The sequence below is a fragment of the Triturus cristatus genome, chromosome 3_1, assembly GCF_964204655.1.
Source record: "Triturus cristatus chromosome 3_1, aTriCri1.1, whole genome shotgun sequence".
NCBI classification, from domain to species: Eukaryota; Metazoa; Chordata; class Amphibia; order Caudata; family Salamandridae; genus Triturus; species Triturus cristatus.
Window position 1 is genome coordinate 778,344,977 of NC_140583.1, and position 25,660 is coordinate 778,370,636.

Here is a 25,660-nt window from a genome sequence, read left to right on the forward strand (position 1 = left end):
ATTTGAAAGGGAGAGTACCTGCTCCTCTCAGCAGTGCTGCAACATATTTAATGGGAGAGCACCGGCACTTCTCAGGAGCAAGCAGGTGCTCTAATTAGTGAGTGCCTGCAATTCTATATTTCCATTTAAAGCACTGAAGGCCTGAACAAGGATATTTTCTAATGGCAGGCTGTCACCTGGCTCCTTCCTTTGTTCTCGACTCAGTGCAGGGTTTGAGGACGCACGGGGACTCGTTTTTGAGATGGGGGGACGAGCCTTTTCATGCCTGCCTAACAGAATTATAGCGTGCGTCACTGCCTGGTGTCGGCGCAGGCAGGCAGCAGACCGCCATTGTCCCCATGTGACAGCAGCTGCCGTCGCGCCCATTTCTAGGCCGAGCGCTTGGCTTTGGTATATCCAAAGGCATGAAATGTTCCCGCTCGAGGCCTGCACATGATGTGGGGCATGTGGGGAAGTTGCAGGAAGTTGGGGGCGGAGGGAGTGTGAGACAGAACGGCCGTTGTGGCCACGGCTACTACGGGTGAGTGAATATTTAAGGAGCCCAGGATACCACAAGCCCTCAGACGACGCGGGCAACTCCCTACGGACAGACAGACATGCCGGACATCGCCAGCGAGATCCCTGCTGACGGGAGCAGCGCGCGGCCCAGAGCCAAGGTCACGGACGCCTCGGCCAGCATGGGCTTCGCGGCCTCGCACAGGCTGCACTGGTGAGGAGCACAGCACACCCGAGGAGCCCGGGGGTGGGGGCGGAAGAGGTAGCGACACGGGGCTGGGGATGGCTGCCACCTCCCCCAGAGAGAAATAGCAGCCATGTTCACATGTTAAGATTCTGCAAAGGCCCGGACCTGAATTGTTGAGTAGAACTTTATAGTCGTCCGTATTCATTTTTAACAGAGAGTGCCCCCAAGTCCACCCTACCCCAGCCTGAACTGCTGTTGTAGCCTCCGTGAACGCGCTCTTCCACATTTTCTTTATCAACAAGCATTTGCAGTGCAATAGGTCTCGCATTTATGAGTTTGAGCTATTGCTATTGTAAATGAAAATGCCTTTTATTTATGTGCTGTTTTTAGAAGAGAAATAAAAGGCATTGTCATTAATAATGCCAATAGATTAAACTCTTGCAAATGCGAGAGATATTGTATTACAAATGCGTACTGTAAATTTTGTTTTAAATGCTTCAGGAGAGTCCGTGTCCTAAAGCTGTTCGACAAAATAGTGCTGGGAGGCTCTAATTAAAGCCTACCCAGTAACAAGACACGTAACAGGGTGTGTCGCCATGGGAGGTTACAAAATGAGACAAGGCTGTACTAAGGAGGGACTACTAAGCCTTTTCACCAACGGTCAGCCACAGTTTACAGTGGACAATGACACAAGCCAATGAAAAATGTGGGCGGAGAGGGGGTGGAGCTTCAAGTTCCTACCTCAGTACAGCATGCCTCGCCGAACACCGCATGCGCAGCCCAGGCTCGACCTAAAACCTCTAAAACTCACTCTGCTTCGGCCTCCCATATCTACCAGAAACTGACCCAGCCTTCTTCACTTATACTCCTTTACCCCTGCCTCAGTTCTCACAGCCTTCATTCTGCAGCTTTGACACGTCTTCTTGGCTTCAACTACCACCCCCCTTCCTGCTCCTGCTGAATCTTTCTGTCCGTGCAGCTTCTGTTGTATAACTGCAATTACAATACTATGCAATTAATACCCCCTCACTGCTCCTGCCTCCTCTGAACCGAGAGTGGCCATCTTTCCACTATCTCTCTGCACGTGGAAAGACACATTGCACTCATAGAGACATCAAAAAATATTTTTGGAGGAACAATGGGTCTAGAAGTCAGGCAGAGCTTTTTGGGGATTCATTCAAAGCCCCCCTCCTCTAAATCAGGCAATCTTAAAAGATTCGACTCAGCTGGATATTGCGACTAACGGCACCTGCCAAAGGGCCTGGTTCAATGGGTGTGTTTCAGCCATGGAACTAGCATGCTTTACCTCTTCACCTAAATATGCTGGCAATAAATAGTGTATTCTAAAGTGTGGCATGACCTACAACTTCCTGGGAAGGACAACCCCTTGGCTTTGCCTTGCCATCAGAATCACTGCCACCCCGTTTGTGAACTAGTTGGAAACGCAGAACCAGGAGACATCTTTTAATCACAGCCTCCCTTTGGCAAATTTATGTGGCCCTGGGGAATTACTTTTTGACCTTATTCTTCTGCTTCCTAGTAAGCAAGATTGGGAGAATGTAGAATCAATGTAAAACCTGCTGGAAGATGTATGATTAAAAAGTGGACTGGATATTACCTGGGGGAAGGAAGATGTGCTAAGTCTCATGGTAAATTCACTAAAATGTAATTTGATGGTAGACGTAGAGACTTTGCATTACGTTGCAGTGTGGTTCAGTCTGGGTTTACCACTTTAACAAACTGATTCTTAGAAATGAGAGCAGAAATAAACATCAAGGGCATAGTCCAAGGACAGGGCCCCAACTTGGTTTTTATTTGCATATTCATGGCTTTTTGCATCTCAATAGATGGATTATTATTATTATTCAGAGGTTTTCATAGCGCTAGCTAGACCCGAAGGTATCAGATCACTTTACTTGTTATGTTATGTGATAACGTTTACAAGAGGTACATGGGGGGATTCATAAGAGTGACAGTTGAGCAATACAGCATTTAGTGGTTATAAAGTCACACAAGTATAAACAAGCATTTACAATGCAATGGTCTCGGCAATATTATAGGTAGAGCTATTGGAATTGCTCATTTTTTTTAATCATTATTGTATCCCTAAATAAATGGCGTTGTCATTTCTATTGGCATTAGCTTTTTTTTTGCATGTGTGATACCTATTGCATTAGCAGAGAGAGAGTGAGGTAGTGAGATAGAGACTGAGGTATTGAAATAGAGAGTGAGGTAGTGAGAGAGAGAGTGAGGTAGTGAGATAGAGAGTGATTGAGGTAGTGAGTGAGAGAGAGTGAAGTTGTGAGCTAGAGAGTGAGGTAGTGATGTTTTGAGAGAGAGAAGTTGTGAGATAGTGAGGTAGTGAGATAGAGTGGAGAAGTGAGGTAGAGAGACTGGTAGACAATAATAAACTCAAGGGCTATTTTTAGAGCACGAGTAACAATAGCTCCCGGCCCCGTGCCACCGACAAACCGCTGGGAACGCATCCTGGAGAGCGTTTATTCTAAACCAAAACGAACACGATGTACACCCAACACCCGCCCCCGGGGGTGGGAGGCGGGAGAAAATCCCTCTGCACAGCTGGGAGGGAGCGCACACAGGATGCGCTTCCTGGGGCAGCCGATTCTGGGAAGCATGGTTCACAGAAGTCAGCTAGGCAAACGAAGGAGAAAGAAGGTTTTCGGGCATGTCCGCTCCCCGGGGCTCTGGGGGTGACTGCAGGGGAGCGGCGCGGCACGGCCACCCGGCTGCTCTCCGCGCTGGCACACCTCTGGGGCTATTAGGTGCCGCCGCGGGGCCCCGGCACACTTTATCTCAATTAGCCAGGGCTCCCCGGGGGCACGGCGACTTCTCTCTTCCCCAGGGGGGCAAACGGGAAGCTGGCAGGCGACATTTCAAAGGCAGCCAGCGACTCATCTGGTACACTGTGTTCCAGCGTCCTCATTTTCCTCCTACAAAGAGCTGGGTATGCCTTCTTGAAGACCGTATGCGTGTAGCAGCACAGCTTTCTGTGTGCTAACGCTAGGAGAACAGGGCTAGATGCTAGACTATTACCTCACACATCATGCGGTTACAATGTTGTGCAAAAATAAAGAACATAAATGCGGCTGTAGCTCGCATCGCAGCACTCCGTGCGTGCGAGCTGTGAAATGCCCTGCAAGTAAGTGTAACTGGCCAATGTTGTCTCCGCTCGCACCGCAGCACTCCGTGTGAATGAAAGGTTACAATAGTTTGAATCCGAAGCGCGTTCTGGACCACAACAGTCTCGGTGATCGAACGCGAAGCTGGCGAGAAAGCCGCCCCTCCTGCCCCGCTGTTGTAACACTTCCTGTTTCGTCCGAAAGCCGATACAGGGGGGTGGCAAGCAGTTGCAGAGGCTTTTCTGGAAGGCGCAAGCCACCTTCGATGCAGCTGGGCTCAGGGCTCCATCGATGGCTGCGGCTGGAGTTGGGAGAGCGGGATAATTTCCGGCATCTCTCCCGCTAGGAAATACTGACTGGAAACGTAGGGTAGGAGCTTCAGGCAACTCTCGAACGGTGTCTTGGCTGATTGACAAGCACCGGTTCATTGGAATCCCGGTTGCTGGAACATGCCTGGCTTATCAAACAAATCAAACAAGGAGCGAGGGGCGGTGGTGGTGGGGTGGGCAACACCGTGAAAAGTGGCGCGTGCATATTAAACATATGGTGGATGGAAGCTTCGAAACTCGTCCTAGGGCCCTGCTGATAACATCAGTTACAGAAGGTTCACAAAAACCTCGGAGCGTCTCCAAGACAATGGCTTCATTCCTCTGTCACAAGCAAAGTGCGTGATCCTTACGAAGTTCATAATTCGAGCCGTTAGGTTCTATCGGATGGCTCGCACAATAGGGAAAACGCACAACGGAGGAAAAACAAGCACAGCGTGAAAACCCGGTGTGCAGGGCAGCGAGGAGGACGCAGGCGGGCAGCGCGCGAGAGCAACAGCAAGAAGATCCTCACAGCCAGAGGATAGATAAAAAATGGCGGATGGGAGCTTCCAAACTTTTTCGGATTCGGGGGCGTGTTCCTGCTGTTCTAAAAGGGCGTGGCTAAAAAGTGGAAAGAACAGCAAGGAACACGCCCCCGAATCTGAAAAAGACGGAGCCTATTTGGAGGGACGGCTCTCTCCTCCAATGGCTGGCCTCCGTTTAGGAAGCCAGCCAATGGAGGAGAAGCAAAAAGAGAGGCGGGCTAAATAGCCACTCTAGGAAACATTAAATCTTCCGACTTCCGGTTCTGCCTTCGGCAGACCGGTAGTCCTCGACCTAAAAAGGACGCATTGAGGAATGGCATCGGGGACAGAATAGGAGACTGAAAGTCATGTGTTCGTCTTGAAGGAACTAGTCAAAGAGGGAAATGCAGAACAGCATGTGCGCATGTTGAAGTAGTTGTTGAGGAGTAGAAATTTAAAGTCCCATAGACATCGCCTGTTAAAAAACAGCAAGAATACAACAGACAGACTTCTTTGTTGCAGGCAGCTAATGTTAAGCTTAACTACCTAGTACAAAAATAAAAAATATAAATCTAGAAAATGAATAACAATTGAAAAAACACCCAGTGGCTGTTTTTGAATAGCATGAAATCAGCCACTACAGTGTATGTGCTCCTAAAGCAGATGCTCCCCCCCTAGCCACCGGCAGGCTCCTCTTTTACAGCTCATGAAGGGCCAAAAGAGTGAGAGCTGGATGTCCCTTGTAAGGATTAAAAGTGCAAGGAAAGTAAAATGTGGAACAATGGATGTCCTGAGGGATCTCTGTGCGGGCAGCTGGACAGGAGTCATGATTGCAGAACATTTGGTCATGCTACCTGCCCCAAGCAGTGCCATGGCCAACTTTGCTCCCACAGAAATTCTTTTACCCACACCCCAAGTTCCTTCTTTGCCTCTACCCCATTCATGGGGCAGCGGCCTTTCATGTCCACCCTGTACCCGCGGCCTTTCATGTCCACCCTGTACCCGCACCTATGATCTCTCCCGTCAAAGTCCAACAGGGACTCTTCTTGCAGATTCAGAGCAGGAGTATGATACTGAGTTGGTGGTGTCATGGTGCTAGTTATAATAAATAAAGCACCAATGCGTCCAGGTATGTTCCTCTGCCATCCTTATCTAGGGCCAGAGCTGGAGTGCCGTGGGCCCTCTCCTTGTGGCAGAAACACTCACCAGTCCAGCTTCAAGCATTCACTCCAGTCTGCCATTTCCCTTCAGTTGTCATGGAGACAAGGGCACGGTCGATGGGTCAGGCAATATCTGCCAGGGTTACCAGAGTTTGAAAACCAAAAACTGGGCATTTCATAAACATAGAAACAGGACTACAATGTCACATCAATGAATGGGTACATTGGGACATAACAGACAGCGGTCAACATAGAAAAAAAGACAACAGGGCACTTAAGGGGACGGCATTAAATGCAGCGTTTACACAGCGTTTTATCTGTGTTTAATAAACTGATTTCTTGACAAGGCTGGTAACTAATCCTGCACAGGAACGCATCAAAGCTTGCTTCCTTCTGTATTCAATTGACCGTCCGTAAAAATAGGGACATTTGCTTTAATTCAGTGAAATCCGCTGAGGCAGGAAAACCGGGACCCTTCCAGCAGATTTAGGACGTCTGGTCGCCCTAATATTTGAACATAGCCGATGTGCTATTTTGCTGGCTTTGGGCAAAGTCTAACACATGTCGGACTCAAGTCTGAAAGGCTGGCAGGATTAGTGTGAGTCTGACGTTTCAGTGTTGTCTTTTAGGCAGTGCTTTAAGTGGGAAAAAAAACCTGGGGTGCTCTAAAAGGGGCGTGGTTAATGTCTTGAAGGGGCGTGGCCTATCCGAGTAGGGGCGTGGTCTAAATCAAAACTCTTTCCTGATCGCATGTGGAAGGGGGTCCAAACGGGACCCGGAGGAGATGCTTTGGGCTAAGTTGTTGAATATATCCTCAGTGGGGATCTGAGGAAAGGCCTCTGCTTATTCAGGTCCAGATGTTCAGTGAAACCTTGAACAGTTCTCCAAGTTCAATCAACGGGACCTGTCATTCGGACACTTAAATTCTCAGCATACTTCATCCAAGATTACGAACAGCCATCTTTAACTATTCTCCCTGCCACGTACAGCCCAACAAAGAGAAGTGTAACACTCCATCTGAATGTTTTTAGGTCTCGGGACCATCCGGTCTGCCGAAGGCAGAACCGGAAGTCGAGAGATTTAATGACTTGGAGAAGAGGGGCTTGAACCCGCCCCTCTTCTCCCCTGTTCTCCATTGGCTGGCCTCTTGAATGCTGGCCAGCCATTGGAGAAGAGGTCAGTCATTCAGATTAGGCCCCGTCCTTTTCGGATCGGGGGGCGTGTTTTTTGCAAGAAGTCTCAAGGAGGAGATAACAGCAAAACACGCCCCCGAATCCGAAAACGACGCTGACTTTCTCCGAGGCATTTCTGCTCTGCCTCGGAGAAAGGCGGTGGTGTCTTCCGGTGCCCTGGGCTTGTTTTACACAATATCCCGCTTTGTGCTCCTGCGGAGATCCCACATAGCAGGCCCAGCCGATAGCTTTACATTCGGCCGTTCGAGGCTGTAGAGTCAGCGTTGAATGCCTGCACATCGAGGTGACTCGGGTAATTTGCTCTCCAGGTCCCGCAGCAACTTCGGTCCTCTGGGGTTGCTGCTGGTACTTCGCTTGTTTTCCTTTCCCTGAGGGGCGGCTCGGTGCTACATGTGGCATTCCCAGCTGCCTTCCTGGACTGAGCAGCTTCCTCGTAGCTAGCAGGGAGGGTTTGCGCTGCTTTCCCGGCTCCGCTCTTTAGAACTCCAATTGCCTTTTGTGCTTTTTAAGAACTCCGAAAACCTCCCCCCAAACTTTAGGAGGGGTGCTTTGAGCGTGCTGAAGAAACGGTGGGAGAACCCGGTGGTGCAGCCGCCTCCGAAGGAAGCTTCCCGCATTGTCCCCTCCGAGATCCGACCGAGGGTCAGCAACTGCGAGGCACCCTGCGAGAACAGTCACCCCCCCTCGGCAGGCTTCACCCCGAGAGCCACGGTCAGCCCTGCGGCCGGAGCCCGCGGACACTTCATCTACCCGCGCTCGCCGCCGTTCAGCCCAGGCATGGAGGAGCACCTGAAGGACGGGGGGGGGAGAGGACAGGGGCACAGCCCACGGAGAGGGTGCGGAGCCGTCCCCCAAGATCGAGAAGTACAACGTGCCCCTCATCAACCTGAAGATGATGTTCGAGAAGGGAGAGGCGGGCTATCACAAGGTAAGAAGGGTCTGTGCTGGGGGGAGGACTTCAGGATGTGAATACGTGTAGTCCCATGCTCTGTGATATCTGCTTTCTTCGAGCGGGGAGTCCCACCTGATGCTGAATCTGGTTTGCCTGCTCTGGCCATCTGGAAGTACAAGATGTCTGTTGTCCACAACTTATCAGCTGTGCCTTGGGGTCACCTGTACTCCTTCCAGGCTGTCGCTCCATGGCTGGGTGTGATAACTCTCTTCCGGTCTCCAAGCCTTGCATGGCCTATTGTGCAGAGCCGGTCCGAAGCTTCCCTTTCTGCATCAGGGCTGTGTGCCCTACCTGTTTAGAGCTTCCCTTCTCCCCCCACTAACTGGTCATTATGTCCTATTATTTATTCAGCATGTGTACTGCCATCCATAGCGTCTGATAAGGGTCCTATGTGCACTGTCTGCTTTTAGCATTTTTTCTGTGTTTGAGATGTGGTCAGTATGTGCAGTCTGTAGCCTGCTTTCTTTGCATTTCAGCCGTGGTCTCAATTGCACTCTGCCTGAGTATTCTTTAAACGGGCCTAAGGGATGTCCAGTATGGGCATTCTATCCATGATTTTCCTTATTTGTACAGGAGCTGTGGTAAGTATATGTAAATCCCTCCAGAGCTTTCCTTCTTTCTATCGTAGCTGTGGTCAGTATGTGTGCAGTCTGTCCATTGCTTACACTTTCTGATTTTTGGAGCTTTTGTCCGCAGGTTTGCTCTGTCCATAGTTTGTATTCGGCCTCTCTGTGCCGTGGTGTTTATGTGTGCAGTCTCACCATTGTTTTCATTCACTATGATCTGATCCGTGTGTGTACAGTCTGCCTATAGCTTTCATTCTGTGTTTTGAAGCTGCAGTAAGTATGTGTATGGTCTACCATACCTTAGCTGCTTTGCGTGATGCAGCTTTTGCCAGGATACACATGGTTTGACACGGGCTTTGCTGAAGTGTGTCTCTTCAATTGTGGTCGGTGTGTGCACGGTCTGTCCGTAGCTTTCAATCTTGATCAGAGTGGCGGTGGGTGTGTGAACGGTCTGTTGATGGCTTTCATTCTGTAGGCTGGAGCTGTGATTTGTATGTTTAGAGACTTTCCATAGTTTTCATTCTGTGTGTCGGTGCTCTGGTTACTTCGCACAGTGTCTCTGTAGCTCTGTAGTCAGTATGTCAGTCTATCACAAGCGTTACTTCGCTGTGTGGAAGCTGTGCCATATTAGCCACGGCCTATATAATTTTACAAAGCTTAATTTGTTTTATTTGTTGCTCTGCAGTATACGGTGGCTTACAGAGCATGGTAATAAGTTGCATGACTACAGAGTCACTTGGAGAGGTCTAGTCTTACAATTAAGCTCCCTACTGCTATTGATATTGGTAGCATTTTATCCGCTAATCATGTTTCCTTAGTTCTTGCCGGTGTGTTCCTAAATTGATCATGCGTTCTTACTGCTGTTAATCATATACTCCCAATTTCTCACACTCTTTTCTGCTAGGGGTGGGTTACTTCGGTAGGAGTCTGATCATGCAACTTTCTAGCAACATGTGAAGGTATCACAAGTCGTGGTAGGTATCTCTTGTCATTTAATCTAGGGAAGGATTTATGTTTGCGTTCTCTTCATTCCTGATGGCACTGAGCTACCCACACTTGTCTCACAATTTTCTGCAGTGGCTTCCCAGGAATTGCTGTCCAATAGCCTCTTTTCTAGTGTTGTTGAGCTGTTGGTGAATGCAGAGAGCCGTAGTCGCGTGGAGATTGGCCTATAGACTAGTCCTCTTAACTTGGTAGCAGCTAGGAAACACCTGGCCGTGCAGAGGTGGGTCAGTATGCTCCCCATCCATTAGTCTGGATGCTGGTACTATGTTCCAGGGCTTTTGTGTCTCAGGGGCTCCTGCTCTGTTATAGTTCTCCGGGATTTTTCCTTTTCCAGTATTTCACGGTCTGCTTCATTCTTTCCCGTTTGAGTTGTGTGGTTCTTGCCTTCTGTTTGGAGAAGTTTCCATCCCCAGTGTTTGTGTCTGTTCTTTTTTTGGCATCAGCTTTCTCGGTCCCAAAGCATCTTCTTGTGCCACACTGATGTTTACTGACCATGTGCGAGTTCCTCCTATACTGCGTATTCACTAGTTCTGTACATCTTCCTAGGTACCCCATTCCCCACTCCCAAAGCTGTAATATAAAAGTCTCTGCTGTATTTGGAGAGTTTGGTTGGTGTAATCACTGAAATGGGTATCTCTGTATTCACAGAATTGAGTTTAGTTATCAGTGATGGTGCGTTCCTGTCATGGTTGTGTTATACAGTCTTACCAAATCCAAGTTAGCATTGTTCAGTATTTAATTTATTATCTGCGTGTTCTTTTTCCTTGTGTAAAAGAATGCCTTAGTCGTAGAGTGCGTGTCTGCAGGTATAAGTGTGCTGTCCGTATCTCTTTGTGCTGAAGTCCTTTGTTTCTCTCTGTGTTAGGTAGTGGGTTGCTTTTCCTTTGTTCCACCGTGCTTGAAAGTTTCGCTCGCCAAGTGCCTTGTCGTGTGTCTCTTTGTGCCTTTGTGTTTTTGCCTTATCCAATGTACAAGATTCCTTTGCCCACTGCTGGTGACCAACTTGTCACTTGTCTGGCTGTAGATGTGTTTAACAATCTCATTACTTTCTCCTTGTGACCAACTTTTGCCATTCTCCATATCGGTGTGCATGTCATTTTCTGTTCTAGACTCCACCCCTCCCTTTCAAAAGCAGTAGTAGTTCTAACCTGATGTTGGTGTGTGTCTTGGTGACATGTATGTAACTCCTTGTTCCAGTGATGGCTTATACCCCCTAATTCTCCCTTCTATTGGTATTAGCCCTCCTAGTCCCTTGCTTGTCTTCCCCCAATCCCCTTGTCAGTTTATTTTTATGCAAGTGGCATTTTATTGTTTAAATGCGTGTGTTTGAGCTGAAACTTGGAGAGTAATAAAATGGTGAATGTGGTGTTGGTCTGTTACCTTTACCAGTGGGTGTTTTCCTATCTTTATGCTAGTGTCCCCCTGTTTCAGTATATGCTTTTTCAGCTGGGGACGGGCATACCTATTGATGGTGCAGCAGGTGCAGTGGCACTAGAGCTCAGTGGCTGGCCACCCCCAACACACCAAGACACAGTGAGCTGGGAACAGAGGCATAGCCTTGACTTCAAGATAGGGTTCTCACTCTCTTTCCTCTACTACTTTCTTTTATTTGCTCCCCTGTGAAATGAATCCAAAAAAGAGAATCATTTTTGTTGGAAGTGTCGTATTTTAATTCTAAGGTGCAGCATCTGGAATAAAAGGTTACAAATATGAAAAATAACTAAATAAAGTAAGGCAGAGTGGCAGCAAACTTGCCAGATTGATTTTATTCACACCCAAAGACATTAGCGCCACTTTTACAGAGTTTGCCAGTGAAGCGCTATTTTTGTTTTCTTGTCTTTGTTTTCCCTGGGCTTGCATCTAGTGCACCATTCCTGGAGGTACTGCAAAGTGTGGATTGGAAAACCAAAATGTGTACTGCGGCTCTGCGTCCAGGGATGTGGTCTTTTTACCATACTGCTAACGTTTTGTAAGGATATCAGCAATGGACATTGAAATGGGACCATTCAAGGCCCCTTTCAGGCAAAAGCACTCACTGATTTCTGATTAGTGAGTGTAAAAGCGTTAAGGTAACAATGTTGTTCCTGCTTACATTTCACATGGTTTGCTAAATTTTGCATTCCCTATGAGTGTTTGCTTTTTCCAGGATGATGTTACTTTTTTTTTGTAGGCCGCATATTGCTCTTGTCTATTGCGTCATTTAAATTGAGCCTCATCCAGGTGTTTATAGCCGGCAGCAATTGCGTTGTAGATGAAGGCAGTGTGAGTTTTTCTCAGTGGGACAGTATGGTGTTCAGTGGGGGAGAGGATGTGGCCCTATGGCCACAGCTGCTGAATTTGGAACTGTGTCCTCATAAATTGGGTGTGGGAGGCTATATGTGTGTGTGTGTGTGGCTCTGTGTGGGTGGCTTTTTTTGTTTTACCAAGTCCCGCCTCGAGATCAGCTGTCAAAATTCAGTTATTGCATTAAATACGCCCGCCTCCATTTCCTGTAGCCGCCTCTGCCGTGAGAAAAACAAGCATTTACAATGCAATGGTCTCGGCATTGGTAAAGTTAGAGCTATTGGCATTGCTTATGACATTATTTTTGTTTATGTTTTTGCTTTCAAAACATTTAAATAAACGGCATTGTTAAAAACAAAAACAAACAAAAATAATGTCATGAGCAATGCCAGTAGCTCTAACTTTAACAATGCCGAGACCGTTGCATTGTAAATGCTTGTTAAACCACTGTCAGAGGTGTGCCTACCTGGCACACACCTGGCAGAGGCCACTTGGAAAGTTCACGGGATCTCAGCTCAGGAATACAGGGGTTCGAGAAAGGTGTTGGGTGACTGTTGGAACCAGCGACTAATGGAGATGGATTCTATGTGCTTCCTCCAATAAAGTACTTTAGTCATACCTACCTGCTGCGTACAGTCCATTCCTATAATTGGCGACAAGTTGAATTTGAATCACTGGAGGAGGTCTTTGGTTCTACGTGCAGCTCTAGTTCCAGTATATTCCTTCCACTAACTCATTGGGCAGCAACTAAGGGAGATGGATTGTACCTGCTTGCTCCAACACTTTACTCATACCTACCTGCTGCGTCCAGTTCATTCCTACAGAATACAATTCGGGCACACTTGGAGTAGTTCAGCACAGGTTTGTGTCACATGAATAATTTTGTGTGGATTCAATATTAGCATATAGTGGCATTACATTTGTATACACGATCTAAAGTCATTCTTTTTTAGAATGATATATAGTCTTCAAGTGTTCAGTGCTACACGTTGAAGTGACTTTAATATTTGGAGCATATCACACGCAGCGCCCTCTTTATTGGTCTTTTATTCTCCTTTAGATTTTGGCTCCGGAGCTCTTACTCCCCTCTTGCGCGATGTCGAGAATATAAGGGCGACGCGACTTGGGCATATTAAAACACACACAATTTAGATGATGCCAAACATACAGCTTAAGAATTTGGGTACATGACGGAAGCCTAACATGCAGATTGCCCCAACCTTTTATATGAATTTCTTATAAGTATCCTTAACTCACTGAAAAAGGCTTTTTATACGCGCGTCTTCCCCTGTTTCTATAGACGTCCTAACGAGCCCCACTAAGCACTTTCCAGGGAATATCCGCTACGTAACCAGTGAATACCACAGACTGCCTTCCCGCTCTTTTCTAGAGAGCCGCCTGCAGTGCAATACGTAACTGTCCGGCGCGCGCACGCAGAGCCACTCCACCGATTACCCCTGACAGCCTCTCAGTCACGGCCGACGCCGCCATCACCAAGGGGAGGCCTGAGGAATGAGAGCTCGAGGAGGTGCTGACACCTTCCTTTGTCACACCGGTGTCCCAGGAAGGACAGTATTGACTGAACGCCTTCCAGATCTTTCTCATACTGCCGGGGTCAAGAACCCAGTCTTCTAAAGCGACACACAAAAGATTCATGTATTTTTTATTTGACCTCGTCCGGGAAAATGTGCGAGTTTAATCTTATGGAAGCAAAAATGATTTGTGTCAGAATTTAGAGTTAAAAGAGGAAAAGGAAATAAGAGAAACTCTTTAACAACTGACACTTTAATGTGCGATTATGTACCGTCTATAAACCACTTCTTTCTGGCAGATTACTACACCGAGAAACCCATGGTGCCAATTTAACTATGTCTAGCTCTAAAGATCTATTTTCTTGTAAAAGTCTGGTTGTATCCAAGAAGGGGTTCTGATTTTAGGATTTGGACTTGCGACGCATTTCCAGACTTCCCCTTTAATGGTATCATGTGATACTGTGACTCGAGTCTTTATGTTTCTGAAATATCTTCAAATAAAAACACGTGACATTCTTCTGGACAGTGTTTCGCTCTCATGCCAGTAAATACATTAAAATAACTTCTCAACTCCTAAGGCGCGCTGCTTATGGCATTTATAAGCACAAGGATACATGGAAAGTTCTTAGAATTTACTTTGAAATGCATTATAAAGGAATGCAGTGCAAGTGGGTTGAAAAAAAGCACAAGGATGCATGGAAAGTTCTTAGAATATTCAATGGGCCCTCAAAACGGGTCCGAAAAAATAAATAAATTACGGACTACCTTTAGTAGCCACGAAAATAGAGCCCGATAGAGACCCGTTTCGAGGGCCCCAAAAAAAAACTGCCGGTGCTCAGACCCGGACAGACCCGGCCCACTTAAAGCCCTGCTTTTAGGACAGTTAGGGCTGGGGCAGAATCAGTCTATGCCAGGCTGCAAGCCTGGTTCTAGATGAGGGGCTTGAGGGAAAGGGAGCCGCCCTTGTCTATTTTGTAATGCTTCACATGGGCCCTCAGCCACACCCTCAGTTTAAGGTTCACATTAACAAGCAGCGCTCTGGTTCACAGTTGTGTAATTAACAGGGGTGAAAGGCAATGTTATCACATCCCTCCCCAAAGTGCAAATGAACAGCAGGTTATCCCGAGACAATCCAAGCATAATAAAAAGACACTGCATGATCCCACCACAAGATAATAAAGAGACAACAAAAAACAGAAAGAATCTGAAAAGGAGGATTGCATATCAAGAAAAGTAAATGAAGATGCGCATACATTGAGAACGTACTTCTTTGTAACAAAAACCAAACAAATAAAAAGTGAACAAAGGAACTGTTGCTTCCTCATGTAAGGATAACTAAAGAACATTCTAGATTCTTATACATTTACATGACCTCAGCGACATAGCAAGATTTCCATTGGTCCTAGTGCAAGCAAAGAACATGGGCCCCTTGTATCTCTTTGGAGTGCAGTGGAGGCCAGGCTGCTACTGCACCTGCTGCACTTTTGATAGTTATGCCCCTGGGTGATCATCATGCAGATATAGATGGTTGTATGTTTCTGACATTGATTTGAATTCAAGCATTTCATCCTTATATTTATTTGCGGAGTTTTAAATAGCGCGAACATGACCCATCAGGGTATCGGAGCGCTGTACAGATAACAGTTAAGTCATACATATATTTGAGACTGATGAAATGGTTATCGCTGTATGGATTCATTTGAGCCCTAGTCGTTTACAGTGCTACAAAACAGCAAAATATATACCATAGCGAGTGATACATTAACAAAGGTTATTATATATTTATTTAATAACACCCACATTTTGAATAGATGTTGCAGGTTCCGTGAGTGTAGGTGTTTATGAAGAGAAAGAAACTGTGATGAAATGTACTGGCACACTTTGGTTACGGTGCCGTTTTAAAAAAAAGTACATCATAGCCATACAGCAAAACATTAACTATTCAGGAATAACATGGAGTCAGAATTAGATAAGGATTTTGAACGGCACAATGTGTTTATTTTTCCCCAAAAAACCTCAAATGATGTGTTTCGATACCTTAGAAATATATTTTGTGTGTGTTGTAATCCGCATCCATCGTTCCCTTAACTCAGATTGGAAACGTTGTAATAAATGAATGACAGACACTTAGCAGAGAGAAGTAGCGCACAGGACATGAAAGTTGCCCAGTTTGAATATGTCTCATTTCCATGGTTTTTTTTAGTGTAGGGCACGTACATGCAATATTATTTTCTAGAACAATTAAGCCTTCTTTTAAGGTCAGTTTTCAAAGCACATGTTAAGTTGAATACTGGAAATGTACATGTGAACCACCACTCACATGAGGCTATTTGAAATTTGTTGAGCTTTTGTTAAATATTTCTAAAGTTTAACTGCAAATTGATTTTTAATTCACTATGAAAAATGTAATTTTCCCTTAACTATTTTGGCACTATTGCGCAACTATTTATTTATTTAAGAAGTTTTATATAGGGTGAACATGACCCATGAAAGTATCAGAGCGCTTTACAGTGATATATCCCTCCACGTACAGAGGATGAAGAATAATCAACTGTTTATTAAAGTTATATATTTGAATGTGTAAAATAGCAGAAACATGCCCAGAACGTTTCTGCTGCTTTATATGGCCAGACCCAAACCGCTCTGGCACAGGGCTTGGAGCAGGTTGGACACCAGCCACGTTTTACCTGTACCAATGAGCCAGGTACCTCCCCCTTTCTAGTGCTTGAAGCTGCGGGGGGAAGGACTTATGACAGCAGTAAGCAGAACATTTGCGATTTCTCTGGTGATGGCTATTGTGTTTCTCTCGTGTCACCCAGAGCCTGTAGCCTTGAGTGACAGTGGGGAATACAGTTTCCTGCAGACGGATGTCCCACAGGACATTAAAGTGCAGGGAACAGAATTAAAAGGATGTAAAACTAAACTGGAAAAGTTTATATAGTAGTATACTTTATTTAGATATAAAAATATCCTTAAAAGAACACCTCAAAATTACGACAGCAATACACATTTTTAAAAACTTCAAATTGCAATAGAAGCTTCACTGATATATCAATGGTAAAAGGAATTAGTGTGCAAAATGCAATGACAAGCATAACGTTTAAAATACATTTGGTTTCAAGTGTTTGACAACAACCGTAAATGCAATCCAATATTTCATAAAATGACAACCGATTGTGCAAGCGTCAGTCAGATAAAAGTAGTGTTAGCAGCATTTGAAAAATTACACGGAAAAGTTTATAGTTTACTCACCCGCCAGTTTTATAATGCCAATTTGGGGCTCTTGTGACACGATAATGATCCACGAGGCAGTGGGGTTTGTAAATGTGAACACAACAGAGCATTTTATCTATCTATTTTTATATGACATTTTTGAAACAGAATTGAAATCCCTTCTATATAATACCACTGCAGGCTGTAATATGCTACAATACTTTCTAGCCTTTTCATTGGTAGAAGTCTGTAATCCACATGATTAATTTATTTTCCACGAATTACAGAAAATAATTTATAGGCATGATGTATATTCTGTAAAACATGGGTTTTAAACCGAGCACAAAAAGATGCGAAAATTATGATCCAAAAATTACATTTCACCATTTATGGTTAGGTACTGTAGCATAGAACCTCAGAATTCACACTCAAAACACTTCATGTCCTGTAGCTCAAATACCCTAATCTGAAGTAACTGTTCCCTGCCTCCAGCAGCCCTTGGTATAACCTGAAGCTGACGCTCAATGGGCAGAGAGCACAGGGAATGGTCCGTACCTATGTGGCGAGGAACCAAACTGGGCCTGGGCACAGCTCATGGTTATTGGTCCTCTACATTGGTTATGTATGATATGTAACTTTTGCTTTAAACATGTCAAAACAGTGCATATGTCTGTCCGTGTCTGATGCAAATCTGCCTAAAACACAGGTTTTCAAACTTGGAGGCAGACCCTGGGGTCTATCGCTGTATTCCTAGGGGAGTGCGGGGGGGAGGGGGGCACCTGCCTAAGTAATTACTTGTAAGATGACCTGGAAGCCCGACCTTATTTATTTTTCATGCTTTCTGGCCATCTTCATTTTCAATGAAGCAGGTGAAATGCATTATCATTTCAATATTTTATTCAAGGTTTGGAACTCCTAGGAGGTCCACATAAGATCACGTGCATAGTATTATAGATAACAAAACATAACAAGGCTCACTCCACATGCCATCATAAAATTTACCTCAACAACACGTAAACAGTTCGACTATGGATGGTGCTTAAAATTTGCGGCATAAGGGATGAGATAACAAACAATATCAAAATTCTATTCGCATAAAAAATGATTACAATTATTTAACAGGTGAGAAAGGAAACAAAGCATCTCCTAAATATGCAAATGTAGAAAAAAGGAAGTAGATATCAACCTATTCAAGTACGATTTAGGGAATAGCAGCATGGTAACAGAATAACTAAGCGTAGCCAGATCAATGCAAAAAGCCATGCATTAGGAGTAAAATTCCACTTCAATTAATTTTGAGGAATAACCGAAAGGTCAGAGAGGGACATATACTCAACATATCCCTTGCCTAGCAATAAATAGCAGCTAGTAATGTGCAAAAGACAATTTAAAAAGCAAGATACTAGTACTTCAAAGGATTTTCTCAAGCGAGGAAGTTAATTTACCCAATTAAAATAAGTATGTATATATATATATAACAAATTTAAAATATATACACAGATTCTTTAAAGTAATTAAAAAGTTTTACACATACGGCTTCATGTTTTGGACAAAAAAGATAGTCTTGGGCTGATGCTACATTTTTTACATTGTCGAATGCATTAAAAAATAGGAACTGTGATCCTGAGCCCTGTGGTGGCGGGGTCAGAATCATGGCAAAAAACAAAAAAATATTTTATCAGTATTCTGTTGTTTTCTTATCTTCACAGCAACTGCAAATAAAATAATACACACACCATGAATGAAAAATAAATGCAAATTAAACTGAATGGTGGAAAATCCACTGTTTTACGCGATGAAACTTCCATTGCTTAATGTGATCACTGCAGATGTCTGTTTGAGAGACCAGAGGGTCACAGAATTGAATCCTGGTTAGCGCAGTGCGGAATAGTGACTTGTGTACTTATAGTGCTATGAAGGTCCAGCCTGTAACAGAAAGCACTGTGCATATGTAAGTTGTCATTTTAAAATTGTATTACACACAGTATTAGGTAGACTGTCACACAATAATTTCATGTATATGATAAAAAAAAGTTATTTCAAAGAATACATATTAGTAATAGCTAACCAGATTGCACCTCGTGCAGACATTTTTAGGAGTCCATTAAAAAGACACCTTCCGAAACTCAGCATCCTTACAGCAACTTTAGAAAATAATAAATGGTTGGCATTGTGATGCTCCAAGTGACTCCATAAATAAAAGCACTTAGACCCCTCCACATTCACTCTCGCACATAGGTGCCTCCAGATTTCCATTGGTAATAATATGGTAACCCTGTGTCCCTCAGAACCTGGGTGTTTATGATAGATACAGCAAGTGGTTCTGTCGGGAATTTATCAATTTCTTTCCTTAATGTACATAATACAGTGCCCTTTGAACTTTGGACTTTTCAAAGGCGTGGAACCAATTTTCCACTGGTAGAAAGAATTTATCAATCTCTTTGCTTAATGTACATAATACAGTGGCCTTTGAACTTTGGACTTTTCAAAGGTTTGGAAACAATTTTCAACTGGTAGAAAGACAATATTTAAATACTAAGAATTTTTTTGAAAGATTTGGTAGAGAACACACTGTAAACAACACGAATTTTGTCAAAAATGAAATATTTACTTAAACATTAAATGGCTGTCAAACAAGCCATACAGATATGGCGGAATAACAGTGACCATAGTGCAGAATATGTGACTTATGGTGCTAGGTGAAGTACAAAGTGCTATACATATATAAACAACATAAATGTCACAAAGAATAAGGGACCAACACATTATTTCTTTTCTTGTCCATGTATTGGCGCATGAATTCACGACCCTAATGTTGTATTGTATTTAGGTCAGAGAGACTGCATGGACTAGGGTGATGATCATGTCGACGTTTCGACCCTTGTATATGTGTAGCTTATTATACATCAAAGGCGGGTCTTCTTCAGGACTGGGGGGAGGGTTGACAGCCCTAAATGAATGGGTATCCGGGATCCTATATACGTTATTGATAGAGATCCATTGGTTATGATTAACCTAGTAGCCAACATCCAAGGATTGTGGTCTGAAATAGTTTAGTTTCTTCCACGGGTACTCCACCAGCCGGTTGGAGATGTGGCAGAAGATTTCAAACAACGTCGCCGCTGGTGATCTTTGAGACTGAGGAGGTGCTTCCTCTTGTGTCCGTTTCCTCTTGACAAGTGTCCCGGTTAATCATAACCAATGGATCTCTATCAATAACGTATATAGGATCCCGGATTGACGTGATCATCACCCTAGTCCATGCAGTCTCTCTGACCTAAATACAATACAACATTAGGGTCGTGAATTCATGTGCCAATACATGGACAGGCAAATAAATAATTTGTTGGTCCCTTTATTCTTTGTGACATTTATGTTGTTTATATATGTATAGCACTTTGTACTTCACCTATCACCATAAGTCACATATTCTGCACTATGGTCACTGTTATTCCTCCGTATCTGTATGGCTTGTTTGACAGCCATTTAATGTTTAAGTAAATATTTCATTTTTGACAAAATTCGTGTTGTTTACGGTGTGTTCTCTACCGAATCTTTCAAAAAAATTCTAAGTATTTAAATATTGTCTTTCTACCAGTTGAAAATTGTTTCCAAACCTTTGAAAAGTCCAAAGTTCAAAGGCCACTGTATTATCTACATTGAGCAAAGAGATTGATAAATTCTTTCTATCAGTGGAAAATTGGTTCCACACCTTTGAAAAGTCCAAAGTTCAAAGGGCACTGTATTATGTACATTAAGCAAAGAAATTGATAAAATTCCCGACAGAACCACTTGCTGTATATATCCAGATTTCCATTAACAATTCAGGGATGGTTCTTTTTAACAAAATGTATGGGCACTTTTTGAAACCCATGGGCACCTTGGTCCCCATACAGCCGACCAACTTCGACCTACATTTACATGCTGCTGTCCTTTCAGTTGAGTCAAGGAAGTGATAGTGTCAAGAATTCCTGTCATGCGAGGGGAGGAAAACGGTAACCAGCGAAAACGGACTACATCTCCCAGGATGCTTAGCGGTTGAGAGGTTATGTAAACAGGAGAGCTGTTACATAACTCAAGGAAAACACGCCCTTATGTAAACAGGAGAGCTGTTACATAACTCAAGGAAAACACGCCCTTATGTAAACAGGAGAGCTGTTACATAACTCAAGGAAAACACACCCTTATGTAAACAGGAGAGCTGTTACATAACTCAAGGAAAACACGCCCTATAAAGGGAGGAACCGGGAGGTACAACGCTGTCGGATATTGTGTTTACACCGATGTACCTGCTTAGTGAAGAGCAGTGTTCCGGAGTGGTGCTCCAGTAAGGCAAGAACGGAGGTAGGTCGAGTCGTTACTCCCTGGGCCGTGTCTTGCCCCATCGTCACCTGTGAAGGACCCGGAAGCTCTACCGGATAACCATTGAGCTTCGCTTTTTGACTCGGCTGAGTCAAAGCGCAGTGGCGCTTTTGCTGGTTGGAGTCGTAACTCCCAGCCCGACCAGAGATACAGGGACTGCCAGCTGTAACGCACACCAGGAGGTGTTTGCCGCGTTACAGACTCGGAAGTCCACGGGATCGATCGAGCGGCTGCTCTCGGTTCAGTCTTCTTTGCTTGTGATTGGGGTATCGGTGACGTATCACCAGGAGGTGACTCCGCGTCCCGGTGCAGTCTGAGGAAGAGGTTGAGCGGCTGCTCCCTTCAGGTAGAGACCCCGGCTGGGTGTTTCCCTGACTCCTCGATTCTCCCCAACACTCTTCGTGCCCCTCACAGCCTACCGATTGGCATTGTCGGCCATTTCATTTCTGCCCTCTGTTGGCATACGCCGGGATCGGCGTATATGCAGAGGACGGTTAGGACCATCCGTGCTGTGGGCTGGTAACGTACTTAGCCTGGAGGATTCCAGTGACTATAACCTTTGTTTATTCCTTGTATTATTTTTGCCTTCATTAAAATAACTAAACCTTCACAAGTGGTTGCGTTCTCATTATCGTGTCTGTTAAACGATCCTGAGACGTTCAGGGCATTACAGATAGGGAGGAGGCCAAAAGGGCCATATTGAGAACCCTGATTGATCGTCTCGACCTCTCGGGCTTCAGAGCAGTGGCCCAGGAAAAAGCATTAAAGAGCTAAATCCATGGATCGCATCAAAGAGATGGCCCATAGAAGTGGGTTCTATATGGGATTTAATTTGTTTTGTTGACAAATGGACAAAGACAGCTTACCCATTTCCTCAGGGATATTCACTGAAAGTGGAGTTGCAATATTTAAGGGGCCATCACTAACTTAAGTAGCAGGTGTATTAACACTGGGGGGGGGGGGCACTCCAACCCAATTATTGATGTGTTACTAGGAAAAAGAGGGGTGTGGGCCCATTCTCCTTATTAGTGTTGCAGCCCAGATCACCCTTGCTGTGCAGGAACAGGTCCCAAGCACCAAAGGGGTGAGGTGTGTGTATTTTTCATCTTTTTTGGCACAAAGGGCAGACAGTCTGCTTTGGACATCATGCCTAGGAGCGATGCCCAGTAGAGTGGGCAGAGAAGTAGGTAGCATTGATGTTGCAGGTGTATTTGCAGTGGGGCCCATGGGTGTGAGGGCTGAACTAAAGCCTCATTAGGGATGTTGTACCATCATTCCTTGCTTGTATTAGGGCTCAGTGCACACTTGATGTGCAGGTGATGCTTTAGGCATCGGACCAACGGCTCAGGAGAGTGTAAAACTGAAGCAGACGAGACACCTTAGGTCAGGCCTCAGAGCCGGTAAGGCGTTGGTTTTCGGATGAGTTTGTCATAAGTGATTTTGAGCTTGCAAAGAGTGCGATTTCGGTATTGTTTCGGTATTGTGTAAGTTTATGAGAATGATAGTGGACGTGGTAAAAAAAAAGCGCTATAATCCAAGTTAAGCATAGAATAAGCATTTTGTGGTAAAGTTAAACCCTGACATCATATACTCTTAAAATAGGAATGTACATTATCCTTGTATTATAGCAGACTTTTGTTATTCATGAGTAATTTACTACCGATACCACTGCTGCATTGAATAAGGTTGTTCGCCTATTAATCGCAACGAGGGCACTCCCTATTGTATGTATAGTCAGCAAATTTGAGTTAAAATATTAAGTAATTTTGCAGGCGTTATGCAATATCTTAGCCTATTAAGTTACTTTGAGACCTCTATTAGTGACACCCAAACATGACTTAACCTTTGACCCACGTGTTAGTTGAGACTGATTAAACAGAATACCACTTCAACTTCCGAACAATATATGAAACCAATTCGCTATTTTAGTACGTATCAGATTCATTGTTCAATTTCCCTCATGAAGGATCACTGAGTTGAGCTGTTGTATCTGACTGAAAATTGTTTACTTGTTTTTTCAGATTTCTAATTGTGTCTTTATCAGAGTGTGTCCACTTGATGGCAATCAAAGAAATGAAGTTTTAATAGCTCATTGGGTACAATATATATATTTTTTGTATATTTTGATATAAAGGTTTTCTTCAATTGTGAACTCTGGGTAACACGTTTTGATTCTCATGTACTATAATTTGGTTTTGAGCTTGTATCAACATATTTCACTTTGCTGCTTTAGATGCACTGGTTTCTCATTAATTCTCATGGTATCGTATTTTGGTTTACTTGTTCCCACTTTCCTTTCTTGGTGTCACTTTGTTTTGGAAGACTTTGTATCCTCATATGGCATAAACAACCAAAGTAGGAAACTGTACATGCTCTAATAGATGTAGCTACCTCTTCTCTCTGACTTTTGATTGTAGATGATTACAGCTTGAACACCATAGTGAGGTTTTCGTCAGACTGGTTATATGGGTTTATCTCTGGCACATCTTTGTTAATGATAATACAACGTCCATTACTGGTATTTGGAGAGTATAATTTAGCTTGAGGTACTCACCTGTGATTCTAATGTTATGATTTTTTTTGTTTGTATTATTATTCTTTTCGTCTTTAACCTAGTTATATTCACGGTCTGTTCTGACAGTAAAAAATAATTCTTGTAAAGTTAATGAATTGGCCCTCAAGAAGCGACCTAGATGTTGTGAAACACGTGATGGCCAGCTTGCTGTCTGTAATATATAAGATTAATAAGATTTAAATGAAAATGTATTTTGTGCACGACTACCTGATCTCCAGACCTCAAATCTAGTCTGTCCTTGCTTTATGAATTTCCTATGGCTGGTTTGGGTTCTAATTGAAATTGCTCTTATTTGATGGTTGTCTCCTAGGATTTTTTGCTTTTACTGGCAAAACGCACCTTAGTTGTACTTTTATCTCCCACAATTTGTTTCATAGCTACATTTTCCCTCTGAGAGTGAGAGGGTGTCACCCCATCTCCCCGCTCGCTGCAGCGGCGCTACACATGAAAAATAAAATGCCAATGAAATGATTTTATTGCCATTTTAATTTTCATGTTTAGCGCGTAGCAGCCTCCAGCCAGGATAAATGGGGGCATGTCCTCCTTTGCTGCCGATTGGCAGCATAGAGGACTGGATGAGTAAGATGGACCCTCCAAAGTACGCATGACAGTTTGACCGGCTCTCTTGAGCAAGCCAAAGTGACATGCGCACTTTGCAGCTCTCCACTCAGCTGTCTTAGACAGCTGGGTGGAGACCAAGCACAGGCCAAAAGAACCTGAAGGAGTGTCCATACAGGGCGCTCCATCCAATCCTGGCGCTGCTCTCATGGTGGTGGGAGTAGCGCTAGGATTGGTTTGTGGAATTTCGTGGAAGCTGGAGCCTGTGCAGGCAACAGGGGCAGGATCGAGGAGGACGCTGGACATGCAGAAGGCAAGGCAAGTGAATTTATTTTTTATTATTTGCCACTAGCCTTGCCTGTATGCATGCACCCACCACTTAGTTGCCCTCCACACTGGTGCATATACGTGCCAGCCGCCCCTAGTCTGCCTACTGCCTGACTGCTCGCACATTAGGGGTTACCTCAATAAGGGCTCATCGTCCCTTTATGCCATCTCTCACTCATTCCAACTCACACCAAGGTACAGTTGGGTCTATGGTCAACTGAAGCCAGGTGCCGTGGCCGACTGAATCTTCTCAGGGTATCGAGGTGAGGGGCTTTTGAGACTTGCAGGCACAAAGCTGCTTGATATGTGCCAGTGGTTTCCGTGGTTTCTGGTGCTCGGCACTTAATTCTCAACACCAGCACTTCTGACGCAGTTTGCAGTGGCGTAGCTAGCCCTATGGCCACCTGTGGCGGTCCCTGCGTTTGCCACCCTTCGGCGGCCGCTTGAAGAGTAGGGGCGACAGCCACAATATAGAGGGGGGGGTGGGCGATTGCCGCCCCCGCGATGGCACGTAAGAGCGGGAGGAGCCCACCGCCCCAAATAATTTGTGCCGCCCAGGGCGGACCGCCCCAAACCCCCCCCCCCGCTATACCACTGGCTGTTTGTATAATTTAGAGATAAGCAGTAAATCAAAAGTTTATTAATTCAGTATACTTTAAAAACAACTAATACCTGCCTGCCGCCATAGTCATTTTCATAGCTTTGTGGGCCTGGAATAGTCTGAATTGTCACACTTGTAGCAGTGGGCTGGTTAGTAGTTGTGTAGGTACTGTTTACTGGCAACGCCGGCAGCGGCAATGGGTGGTGCAAACTGTGGAGGCTTCCTGACGAGAGCCCTGCCACTTCTTTTTTTTACAAATTAAGCACTGGAGAGGACCATGTTCCACGTGGGAGTGTTGACTGGAGGGCCGCGGCTCAGCGTGATTCCACAACAAAGCAGGAGAGAGGCGAGTGCCTGGGCATGCTTGCCTGTTTTTGCTGGCTCGTTAAACAGCATTCACCAGCATCACCAGAATCACCACTGGTTGTTGCTAGGCTTCCAAAGATATTCCAGTGGACTCGCTATCTTTAATATATGGGGGGAAGTTGAAATAATAACCCCATTAACAGTGAAGACAGCATGGAACCTAACAGAAACGATTTTGCATGTCAGCCAATGGGCAGGCAGTTCAAGATGTTTGTAACCTGTACCTTTTGACATATGGACACATATTGTGTCCAGGGATACAAGACAGGGGCTCAAACGTTTGTACATGTGCACCAACACATTGCGCACGTTT

The 25,660-nt window shown here is 44.7% G+C and overlaps 1 protein-coding gene across 2 annotated transcripts in view; it reads left to right on the plus strand.

The window, feature by feature from the left end:
- Positions 1–287: 287 nt before the first annotated feature.
- The window catches only part of LOC146861008 (6-pyruvoyl tetrahydrobiopterin synthase-like), a 78,684-nt gene continuing 53,311 nt past the window's right edge, over positions 288–25,660 (plus strand). Inside the window, exon 1 of one of the 2 annotated variants that reach the window (XM_085644967.1) lies at positions 288–709. In XM_085644967.1, coding sequence (XP_085501093.1) covers positions 597–709 — 113 coding nt within the window. In that variant the 5' untranslated portion in view covers positions 288–596. The remainder of the gene's footprint in view (positions 710–25,660) is intronic. The other variant, XM_085644969.1, reaches the window with a different exon arrangement.